At 37.8% G+C, this 12,240-nt stretch overlaps 1 protein-coding gene across 4 annotated transcripts in view; it reads left to right on the top strand.

Moving 5' to 3' along the window:
- Nucleotides 1-12,240, top strand: part of LOC139971200 (serine/threonine-protein kinase MRCK alpha-like) — a 124,285-nt gene that overhangs the window by 87,607 nt on the left and 24,438 nt on the right. For all 4 annotated transcript variants that reach the window (XM_071977460.1, XM_071977458.1, XM_071977457.1 and 1 more), the window contains exons 11-23: nucleotides 900-1,028; nucleotides 1,836-1,923; nucleotides 3,583-3,723; nucleotides 4,914-5,049; nucleotides 5,460-5,570; nucleotides 6,598-6,750; nucleotides 7,074-7,280; nucleotides 7,592-7,716; nucleotides 8,461-8,566; nucleotides 9,542-9,687; nucleotides 10,705-10,808; nucleotides 11,219-11,307; nucleotides 11,998-12,081. In XM_071977460.1, coding sequence (XP_071833561.1) covers nucleotides 900-1,028; nucleotides 1,836-1,923; nucleotides 3,583-3,723; nucleotides 4,914-5,049; nucleotides 5,460-5,570; nucleotides 6,598-6,750; nucleotides 7,074-7,280; nucleotides 7,592-7,716; nucleotides 8,461-8,566; nucleotides 9,542-9,687; nucleotides 10,705-10,808; nucleotides 11,219-11,307; nucleotides 11,998-12,081 — 1,619 coding nt within the window. The remainder of the gene's footprint in view (nucleotides 1-899; nucleotides 1,029-1,835; nucleotides 1,924-3,582; nucleotides 3,724-4,913; nucleotides 5,050-5,459; nucleotides 5,571-6,597; nucleotides 6,751-7,073; nucleotides 7,281-7,591; nucleotides 7,717-8,460; nucleotides 8,567-9,541; nucleotides 9,688-10,704; nucleotides 10,809-11,218; nucleotides 11,308-11,997; nucleotides 12,082-12,240) is intronic.

The following is a 12,240-nucleotide window of genomic DNA, read 5'->3' as shown; positions in this document are numbered from 1 at the left end:
ATTTGAAAGTTTGCAAAATGTCGTCATTGTCTGGTAGTTTCGCTACTTTACGTTTCACTGATTTGCGTGCTGTTTTCTTTTTCATAGGAAGATCCATTGATCATGTAATGAAAGGCCACTTTCTAATGTTTGGCTTCTTGCCACACAGTCACGGTGTCGAGTTAAAAGATTGCAAAATGGTCGTGATTTGTCTGTATAACAGATTTACAGTTTCCCCCATGTTATACCCTGTGTACATCAGAAAGTAGAAAAAAAAAATTGTTTTTGAAAAATAGAAGACAGAAATTTGCGTTTTCCAAAAGTGTTCCTTTAATTCCTAAAAGACGAGGAAATGTCTCCTTCGTTCAGACACGTGGCAAAAGTTAGATATGGGTTAAAGGGCACATGCCTTAAAACTGCACACATGGTTTGTTGTACATGATTGCATTGGATGCAAGTAGTCAAGATAAGGAAAGCCTGTAGATTCTTCAGTGGAATATCGTAAATCTGAGTACCCCTTTAATCGCTCCAGTGCGACCATTGTTATTATTTTGTTGTTGTTTACAGGTTTAAAGCTAGTTACAAGATTCTTTGTCCCATGTGTACAATGGAATATTGTTAACCTGAGTATCCCTTTAAGTACCCCAGCGTGACCATTGTTATTATTTTGTTGTTGTTTAAAGGTTTGAAGCTACAGTTGCAAGATTCTTCATCCCATGTATACTATGGTATATCATAAATCTGAGTACCCCTTTAATCGCTCCAGTGTGACCATTGTTAATATTTTGTCGTTGTTTACAGGTTTAAAGCTACAGTTACAAGATTCTACATCCCCTGTATACAATGGAATATTGTTAACCTGAGTACCCCTTTAAGTACCCCAGCGTGACCATTGTTATTTATTTTGTCGTTGTTTACAGGTTTAAAGCTACAGTTGCAAGATTCTTCGTCCCCTGTATACAATGGACAATTACCGTTAGATAAAAACCGAGAAGAACAAATCAACAAGCTACAAGATGAAGTCACACATTTAAAGAAGAAGCTAGCAGGTAGGTCTTCTCGGGTGCACGCTCTGTTGTATTGGTTTGGTATTATCCGGTGTGCATTCATGTTCTTTGTGGTAGCTTTCTTTAGAACCTTAAAGGGAAAGAAAGATTGTGAGCTGCTCATTCCTTCTGGCTTTCACAAAACTTTTAAACTGGGAACACAAAAATGAGAACACAACAGTTTGTAAACGAAATGTTCATTTGTATGTATAGCAGATCTCACGTAGTGATGTGTTGTGACTATGGATGCCAGGGCAAATTTTGAATGGACATCTCGTTGTCCGAGATAACTAAATTTCGGTTCAGACTAACCAAAACTTCGGAGGTCATCGGGCAGATGACTTGATTGTTGAACTGAAATTCAGATTGCACTGCAACTGCACTGTAACTGAATACCCCACAGATAGGTAAAATGATAAACCATCACTTTGGAGACACTGAAATTGAACAAAAACAGTGGAAGGCCTATGATCCACCAAAAGGGTTTTTCTGGCCCAAAACTGACCAGTGCTCTATTCACCAAACCTACACATCTGTCCTACAGTGTACAAATCGATCATTCTTTGTTATTTTGGTGTAATTTTTTCAGAAAACCAAATTTGCTGTTTGTACAAGCAGAGAGGTAAAGGCCTGGTTGTCCAAGGGACAGCCAGAAGAAATCCTGTAAAACTTTTGTTCTGGATGGGTTGCTAACAGGGGTACATCTTAAGACCTTACATTTTTGAAGGGATGTGGTTTGATATTTATTCAAGGTTACAAAGCCATATAGACTTGGAAGAGTCCAAACAATACCTTTAACTTTCATTGTAGATTCTGAGAAGAATTCTCAAGGTCGGATTCTCGATGGAGGTGACACAATATCCAGCATCAAAGTTCGAGAATTGGAAAGAAAAAACAGGTGAGTTTAAAATAAAACCAAACACTGTTGACAAAGCCCTTTACAAGGCTGTGACTCTCTTAGTCCTAATACTCAGGAAGGTAGATCTGAAAGCGAAGAGGAAGAGAGATGTTTGATAAATGCAGTGCTGAGAAAGTGCGATTGTTCAGTGGAGGCAGGTAAGCTTTGTTGGTTTGAATGGAATTTCCAAATTGGTGCGATGGCTGTGCAGTATTAAATTATTATCAACGTTTGGGACTGCGTTTATGAGAAAGTGCACGTTTAGTGGGGACAAGTCATTTTTTGCTGTTCATATTAGCCAAAAACCAATATGTTTTGAAGTTCTTTTCACCTTGTAGAGAGAAAGGCCTCACCCCTCAAGTCTCGGCCTGGCAGCGATTTTTTTAAACCTCACCGGAGTTGAGGTATTGTGCACAAAGAAAAGAGGAGCAAGAATGTTTCTATTTATGAACTTGGCTCTATGGATCATTAAAATGTTTCCTGGTAATAGTTAATCATGCTTTTAGATTACTACACAATGATGCTCATTTATCAATGCTTGGCAAGGCAAAAGAAAATTATCAATGTTTCATGTTTACTAATGGCATCATCTTAGTCTCAAGTTGTTAATTAATGTTTTTTTTTTTTTAATTGCTTCTGTTTGGGTGTTTCTTCAATCGATCTTGTGTTTTAGGAAACAGGAAGTCATAGTGCAGCTACCGATTGAATACTTCCTCCTCACTTACTTGAAGTAGTTTTGCCTGTTTGGTTCACTTGCAATAGGTAGTCAAAGTCATGTCTGTAGTCTAGGTGTGTGTGTGTATTTGTCTCTGTGTGTATGTATCTGCAGTTGTTTTGTATTCTGATTGAGGACTGAAACAAGCGATTCCAAGTCCTCAGATGTGGTTTGAAAAGAATAGCGGCGCCCTCAGAAGAATTCTATTGTTTAGGGGGTATATTGCTCAGACTATGGTATGTTGATTTGAACGATGGAAACATGCAATGGGGTCCTCAGTTTGAATATGAAATACAGCTGTATGTGTGCGTTTGTTTTGTATTCTGACCGAGGACTTGAACAAAAGAATTTCAGGTCCTCGGTTGTGATTTCTAAAGAATCACCACGTCCTCGGAAGAATTCTATTGTATGGGGTATTGTTAGGTTAAGGTACGTGGATTGAACAATGGAAAATACAATGGGGTCCTCGTTTGGAATGTAATACAAACATGTATGTATGTGTGTGTGTGACGTCTTTGTTTGTCAGCACAATGTAAAACGTACATGGTGATTGAGAAAGTAGCTGTATAGGTTCACCTCAACCAGTACAAGAACCCTGTTAATTTTGGTGGTCAAAGGTCAGTTGAGGTCAAACAAAAGTACAAAACAGTTCAACTTGAGTCATACTAATCTTACGTTGTTTACCCTCAAGACAGGTAAGGTAGTCTTAGGTAGCCACAAAGGTTTAGATTATGCTCTACAACAGACCATACCCGTGCTGCTATAGTTTTAGTAGTTGTCTAGCATGACATTAAGAAAAAAAATTGTATATTTCATCTCCTTGTTGGTTGCATTTGTAGGAAGGAAGTGCAGTTGCAACTACAGTTGTTAGGTCCATCTGGTGTTTGTCATTTCAAAGTTGTTTATTTTGACGTTTTTTTATCATTTTTCTCTCCTCCTTACAGGCAATTCAAGGCAGAGAGGGATGACATTGAGAAAGAGTTGGAGGAAAAGCAGACCCTGATGAGGCAACAGAAAAAAGACTTGAAGGAAGCTCAGTCTCAACACAGATTAACTCAAAAAGAGATGGAAGAAGTTAATAACAAGTGAGTGAGCTTTATCGCTAAATTGATCAATTAAATTACCGTAACACGAGTTTGAAGTCGCTCTCAAGAAATGTCTTTGCGTTTAACTGGAGGAAGAGAGCAGGCAGCTGTGATTTCAGTCTTTTTCTGTCTTATTGTTGTCGTTCATTTGCAATGATGTCATAGGACAGCGATACGCTCAACATCTGGCCATCACTTCTCGTCCTTATATGACATCTCATAAATAACTAGCATTTTGAGAACGATGCGAATCAACGCACATTTAGATATATAGATTGCCATATTGCATTTTTTGACGAACGTTGTCTTTTTAACCTGTAGACATTGCTAACCACCTAGTAACCGATTTATTTGTGTCTGCGTTGTAAACTACAATGACGAACTGCTGACTGGAGTTGCACATTAGTAATGGGAGTTTTGGAATAGAGCGTAATACAATATTTGGCAATCAGTGGGAACATTTCAATGTGTGAATGTGACGTATAAACACTATATAATTAATAATGGTGCTATTTATATCCATCTATAGTGAAAGAAAAAGTACTATTTTTTGCTATCAATGGCCCTTAGTTCATTTGAGTTGCATACCCATTTAGTTAATCATTTCCCTTACAATTTCCTTGTACGTACATCACAGGTATCACATTGATCTGAACATGTAAATGATGTGGAAAGCAATACAGACATCGGTAGCATCGAAAAATTCACAAGGGAAAAAAAAAAGATGAATAGAGCTGTGTACAAAGAAGGAATTGGTACAAGAAAAATAATTCCCTGGATCATTGCAAGTTGACAAAGATGAAAGTTGTGTGATAAATGATTCCATCAAGTTTTCTTGATTTAGGTTGCCTCTCTTCTTCTATGTAATTTCCTCAGCATTTTGGGGTTTTTTCAGGTTTTTTTCCTTAGTTTTCTACTCCTCCAACTTTCAACTTAAAGGTTTCAGACTCAGTGTGGGATCACCACCTAGTTATCATCCCAAGCCCGCATTTATTTTCGAGCATAATGCTGCCACGCTACAAACTCCTGGTACATCATGTTCATCATTTTACTTTACTGATATTAACTGGATGATGTAATTCTCGGTAAAATGATGCCCCACGAGGGCTCCCCCTCCCCCACTTCATTGTAAAATCTGATTGTGGTCTGTTTTTGCTGAAGATTCTGTCACTTGTTTCTTGAATCATCAGATATTCTGAGTTGCAGCTTGAGAAACAGAAATCGTCGAGGCTGGTCAAAGAGAAGGATGAGGAGATCGATAACTTGATGCATCAGCTGGATAAAAAGAGGCAGGATCTTAGGAAGACAGAGAAACTACAGAAAGAGGTAACTTTAGTGGATGAGGAGGTTGAAGGGGATGAAGAGGCAGGGATGGATGGATGGAAGGGGTGGGGGGAAATAAGGATAAGGAACCCTCAGTTAGGTAGGGGTTTGTATATCAGAGTATAGAGGTGACATGAGTGATTATGATGTGGTAAAAGCAAACATATTGGGGGTGGGGGGGGGGGAGATATTTCTGTCGTCATTGAGTACCGTTGGAATTTGTTGTTAACTTGTAAAAACTATAATGAATATATGTCACACCTATTAGAGTGTAGGGAAACGATGTTTCTTATATACCTGAACTGAAATTTGAACAACGATATAAGAACACGAAGTATGTCGTCAGTAATGACATGAAAAATCGTTCATGTATTTTTTGATAACAAAATTGTTTTTGAAAATGTTCTTAACAGCATGAAACGGAGCTTGTAGAGGTCCAGTCAGAGTTGGCCAGAGAGAAGAGGTTACGGCAGCAGAGCGACCAGTACAGGAAAAGATTAGAAGAAGAACTAGAAGTAACAAAGGTACCTCATAGTTAGAAGACAAATATTAACATATCTTCAGCAAAAGATTAAACTAGAACGGTACCTCCGGGTCGAAAGATGAACTAGAGATAAAAATAAGTATCTCACATCCACAGGTGAACTAGAACTACTAAAGTCCCTCATGGTTGGAAGATGAACTAGAGATTAAAATAGGTATCTCACATCCACAGGTGAACTAGAACTACTAAAGTCCCTCATGGTTGGAAGATGAACTAGAGATAAATATAGGTATCTCACAACCACAGGTGAACTAGAACTACAAAGGTGCCTCATGATCAAAATTTGAACTAGATAACAAAAAAAGGGTACCCTTTAGCCAAAAGATGAACTAGAAATAATAGAGAATATGAACGAAAAGTCTATGTTCCCCATAAAAAGCTCATAAAACGTAATCCATCTTGAGAGTCAAACGAAACGTTTGTGAGGTAAGGCACGATTAGTCTCTGCCCATTGGTAGTCATTAATTTAGGCAAACATGACGAATGCCATAGTATTCAGGAAACGTGTTTGATGCTAGGAGCAGGTCCTTAATGTCATTGCAGGAAACCGATTATCAATGTCGAGTGACATCTGAGAATGTAAAAATAGATCAGATAGATGGGTTGAAGGTCACGAAACAGATAAGTATGCCAAGGTGGTAAAGAGATTTCTCCAATTATGCTAACTTGAAAGTTATCATAATAAAATAAATTAGGAGCCAAAGGTGGGTAGGGGGATGTGGGGGGGGGGGAATCAAACTAATGGATGATAAGGATAGGAATTCCTTCCATCCTTAAATACTAAATGTTAGCAATGTTTTTGGTTTTCTTTCCAACATACACAATAATTTATTCTGTTGATATCGGTTATGGAAGTCAGAAGAATAAATCAGTTGTTGTGTGGAGAGAGTGGTACATGGACAGGGATGGGTATGCACTTCAGAACTAAGATTAAGATAATGCTTTCCCATTTTCTTTTTGACATATCTGATTAATTGGTTTTGCTTTGATCTGTTCTACATCTTTAGATTAGAGAAGTTGGAAAGTCCAGTCAGTCAGCCGAGCCATCCCATGAACTTCAGTCAGAGGTCTCGAAATTGAGAGCGGAGCTTAACAGGAAAGATATCGAACTGGAAGACGCCCTCGCTAAAGCCAAGTCCAGACACGCAAACGAAGAGCAGGTCTGTGTTTTAACTTCTGTCGAGGAATGGATATAAGAATTGATAAAACAGTTTAACAATTGATGTTTGGTTTCTAAAATACCAGAGGTAAGGGTGGTAAACAAGGATGCAGGATTTTATATGTTTTGCTGAGAGAAACTGAATTTTCACCTTTACATATAGTATAAATATTGTGATATGTTATAGCCTATCCATGCAGCCTTCCCTGTTAATGATATTGATTTTCACATAAGCTGGGATTTTTCTGTTCCTTTTTACTTTTCTCTGTTAAAAGAAAGTTACTATCTGTGGAACATCTTTTCCTTTTTTTGAATTCTTTTCAGAGTCTTCGAGATCAAATCCAAGAGAATAACCAAGAACTGGAGAAGCTGAAGAGGAACTTGAGTCGACTTCAGGAGACGTCGGACTGGAACCAGCAGATGAGATCTCAGGAACAGTTAGATCTGGTCTCTGAAATCAAGAGGAAATATGAACGAGAAAAAGCTGTCCTCATGGAAGAGAACAAGAAAGCAAGGACAGACTTAGAGAAGGTACGGGTATACCCTGAGAGATGGTTCCTCAATTATAACATTAGTCAGAAACATTGAGAACTAGGTTAGGCCCAGGGCCCCCCAAGGGTCCCCCCCTCCCAGGAACAAATATCTCACCGGGTGCCTTTTACACTCTTTTTTTTTACACTCTTCACTTCCTGAGGTAGATTATGAAAATGATAAAAGACTGCGCTTTTATCTCGTATTTACCTACCCCTTACCCCTGCCAGCTGCGACTTGGACCGTACCCTTCTTCATATTCAGAACCCTGCTTCTGTTGATTACGTTCTCTGTTTTTTTCCTCCCTTCAGAATATTTCTATTCTAGAGAAGTTGCAGAGAGATCACAGAATCCTGCAGGATGAGGTTCAAGATATAACTGAAAAGAAGGATTCTGTGGCTCATTGGGAGGCACAAATTACAGAAATAATACAGTGGTGAGTCAAATTAATTTTGTCTGGTCTTTTCTCCAATCTTTCTGGATCATTTAAGGCATGAACAATTCTGGAGGAGGTCTTAGAATTTGGTCAATTTTTCATGTCTGGGCGGTTAACTCTTTTATTATGGGTACCCCTTGTACTACATTCTGTTTAGCATTATCGGGTTTCAGTCGTCTGGGCAGATTTGGTACCATTGTTTGCTCGGTCTATTATTTGTGGTAAATTCCTAGCAGTGTTTCTGGATGTTATGTGTGACATCACATCTGTTTGTGCCAAGTTCACTTTTTGGTACAAAGCATGCAAAGTGAAAATGTTGTTATCTCCTTAACATGTGCTAAACGTTGCACAGGGGTTGTTGATTCAGCCATTGTCGGAACTCTTGAGTCTGATCAACAATGGCGTATAACTATACTCTCCACTGTAAAGATGTGATAGGGCTGTAACCAATCTGTGGGTGCTTTCTAAATCTCATCGGAGGAAAATGCTTCAAATGCTCCGTAGGATTGTTCAAGAGACGTAACATATTTCCAACAATATGTAACCCAATTATCTACCAGATAAGCTGCTTGTTAGAAGATGGTGTCGGTAGCGTAAGTTGCGCATGAGGAAAATGTATCGAAGTTTCATCGAAGGAAAAGCAAAAGAAGTCAACGTCCAGATTTGTTTTCTTGTATTAAATCCAGCTCTGCCAAGTTCATGGTTCATTTTTTATTTTTTTTTATTTTCTTTCTTATTCTCAAGGGTTAACGATGAGAAAGAAGCAAGAGGTTATTTACAGGGTCTAGCAACAAAGATGACAGATGAGTTAGAATCAGTTAGAGCACCAGGTCCCCCTGGTACTGGAAAGGTAAACTGTATTTCATTTCTTAGTTTTATTTTGCATTTGTTTTAAAAGCTGTTTTTTGCAATAATGTCGGACATTTTTTCTTTACCCCACCCTGAGGAAGCTGTGTAGTATTAATTATTGACTGATAACTGAAATACCTTTCAGCTTAACTAAGGGATGTCATGTGGGTACAACCGATTAGCTACTCCGAATTAGCTGGTCATATGTAGTTTAATCTTATACAGAAAGGTTTGTGCTTAACATTTGTTTATAATGAAGTTAGCAAACCTTCAAACTTGTGGATGTTTTGTCCTTGCACCACATTTCGAATAACCCTTTCTTTTCTAAACCCTGCTTTGAACGAAGTTTTCTCAGTTAAATCAAACTGCAAATCCCCCAACACCAAATCTCAGCAGATTTACAAAACCCTGACAGATTGTGACTCAAAATATGAACCAAATTGATCAAATGAAGACAAATGAAGAAAAAAGATTTTGAATTCTTTTTGTACACAGACATTGATATGTTATTTAATGTATATGAATATATATATATATATATATTATATGTACTATGCTATTTTATATAGTGTTCTCATAACAGTTTTGTTTTTTTCATTTTTTCTTTAATACTCGATGTGTAAACTAAAGTTATTCATCATTATGGATGATGTATTGTCAGTGTGAAAAAGGTAATAGCCACTTGTGCCCAGATTATTACATCCAGAAAAGGCTAGGACTATATTCAGTTTAATGGTACCTGCAGTAATAAAGTGTAAGGTATCATTCACAAGTCACTTTTAGGGAATATCAGCTGACTGTAATGTGACTCAGTGGTATGTACAAGTTGAGAGTACAAAGGTTGATTACATTGTAATCTCCTGGAGATGTTACTACACTTGTGTAAAAAGTCAATTGTAACATAAGACTTACTGAGGCGACTACAAAGTGAACTTACCATCCGTATCATGTGAATCTGTTTCGTCAATTGACCCAGGCAAATTGGCAGTCGAGGCGATCTCACAAAATGGACAAGATGGAGTTATTAAACCTGCAATCCAGTCTTCGTAGCGAGGTGCTTGCCAAAGAACAGTTACAGAAAGAAATGACTGAAGTGTCAGCCGCCCGGTCTTCGGCGGAAAGGTAAGACAAGATGGTTCGAGTGTTTCTAACCGAGCGGTGTTTCTATCGTCAGAGTAAAGTGAAAGTGCGGAGTGGGGAGGGCACAACGGTCAGTGCAAACGAGGTGCATTGATCTGTTAATGAGTGCTTGTAACAAGTTTTACTTACTCTTTCGTTCAGTACATTCAAGTTAAGGTTCAACCTCCTGTTTATGTCTGTAGTGCATTGTATGGCATTGATTAGTCTTACATGCACAGGTTTAATAAGTTAATGCTGACATTGGTTATGTTGAGATGTAGTCATTGTAACAAGAGCATTACACATGAGGTTATTTTATATATCTTAAGGCAGTTTCATGTTACTTTGACAAACCGATGATATGTTGCTTCCTTGTCGTTGAATAGACTACAAGATTTTATTGTTTTATTAATAAGAGCTGCCAGAGAAATATTCTTGTTTTGTTGTTGTTGTTGTTTTTGCTGTAAGAATGAGATGAATCTAAACCCAGAATTTTGTATTTTACGTGATGCCCTTTAATTCATAGCATAGTGACTGCACTGAATACAAGGAATATATCCTACCATGTATCGGTATTACTAGATCAATGTGTCGGTAATTATTAGATCAATATATCAGTAATTACTGGAACAATGTATCGGTAATTAATAGATAAAGGTAACGATAATTACTAGATCAATGTTTTGGTAGTTACTAGATCAATTAGATCATAGTTGTTAAAGGGAAACATTTCAATTTTACAAATATCCTACATAAATTCACTAAAATGTCATTTAACTAAGCTCCTAATAGCTTAGAAACACTTCCAGGCCATTATTTTTTAGCTTCAAATGACAATATTCAAACGAGGGAAAAAATTTTGGGGAGAGGGGGTGGGGGGGTGAGACAGGTGGCTCATGTTATCTCATGGTGGTTATTAAAGGTGGTCTGTGCGAAAAGGTTACCTCTTGGAAGAGTCGGTTGGAGACTAGACAGATATGTTGAAATTTTGTGTTGAACTTTCCCCTTCTCTTTTTATAGCAAATTATCATCGGCAGAAACTCAAATCACAGAAGTAAAACTGGAAAATGAGAAACTCAAAGAGAGAATAAAAGAATTAGAAGATAAACTAGAGTCCAAACAAGGTAAGTTGAAAGTTTATCCAGAATGGTTGTAATAAAAAACAGAACAATTGATAAGTACTTTCTATTGATGCCAGTCCCCCTCCCCCCCCCCCCCACAGCCTCAATAGGCCTCTAGATATGAATTACAGCAATCATTCTCCAAGCAATTTGTTGTAATTGTTGAGATCCATGTGAAAAGAAAAATATGGTCAAACCTAAAAAATAAAAAGGATATACTCAAAACAAAACAAAATTGGGAAACTTGATCAATACTGTAAGATTCCTGACAATCTTTCTAACGCCTTTATCAAATATTTTACTCTTTCATTCTTTGACTTTAAACATTCCTTCTTTGAATTTCTCTTCTCTCTGCCTTTTTGTCTCATTTTTGGGGGCATTTTTACAATTTTGGTTTTCTTTTGTTCTTACAGAGGTGTCTTCGATAAACCGGCAAGACTCAACAATGAATCTAGATTTCTTTGTTGATTTCTTAAAGAGTGACGTCAACGTTCCGCCGGTGGTGAGTCCGATTGTCTATGATTTAATTATTAATTATTATTTATCAGATAAAATCGTTTCTTTGCTGTCAGCTCTTCTATGGTAAACTTGAAAACATTTCATCGGGCTTGAAGATACTTCTGAAGCCATGTGAGATGAAGAATTTCCAACCGAAATATTTGCCACAAGAAAACCTGTTTTTTGATGTTCAATGACAAAACTTGGAATGCATTGTAGGGAAATGATATACTTATTTTGAATTATTGAACAAAAAGCTGATTTGCTTTTGAAAAAGGGGTTTACTGGGTTGTAAGAAAGAGAGAGGGGGGGGGGGGAACAAACTAGGGTGTAATCTCTTGTTATATAGTGTGGCAGGTATTGTGGCTGCTGATGGACCCCCTCAGACTATGTAATGGGTATACAGGGATAGCAAGCTTACTCAGGGCTGGACAGCTCAGCTGGAATCGCACACAGACTTTGATTTCTTTGGTCACAGGTTTGAATCACGTTTCGGCCAATCGTTTCATTGCTGTCTGATTAATTGGTATACATTTTCCCAGCATTCTGGGTATAGTTTGCTTTCATGAATAACATACAGAATATCTATGGAGCAGAAGTGTACTCATTTCAATCAAGAGATGTAATAAATACAGTAATAATTGATTGTTATATAGCCCCCCTCTACGTTGACATTTGTTTTTATTTTTAACAGCAGTCGGATGAGGAGAGCGAAATGCCAAAGTCTAACGAACCAGCGGTTAACGAACCACCCCAACCAGAAATAGAGAATAAACCAGTAAGCACGAAATAAATGGGAACCAGGGCTTAGAGATGGGGCAGGGGGGAGGGGAGAAAGGGTAGGGGTGGGAAAGGGAGTGACAGCATGTATGCATAAATCTAGCTATAGTACAATAACTAGATGGTAAACTTATTTGCTAGAGTGTCTCCCACCACG

This window comes from Apostichopus japonicus, chromosome 8 (assembly GCF_037975245.1).
Source record: "Apostichopus japonicus isolate 1M-3 chromosome 8, ASM3797524v1, whole genome shotgun sequence".
NCBI classification, from domain to species: domain Eukaryota; kingdom Metazoa; phylum Echinodermata; class Holothuroidea; order Aspidochirotida; family Stichopodidae; genus Apostichopus; species Apostichopus japonicus.
Note: the sequence above shows the minus strand (reverse complement) of the source record. Positions and strands in the feature narration are given on the sequence as shown.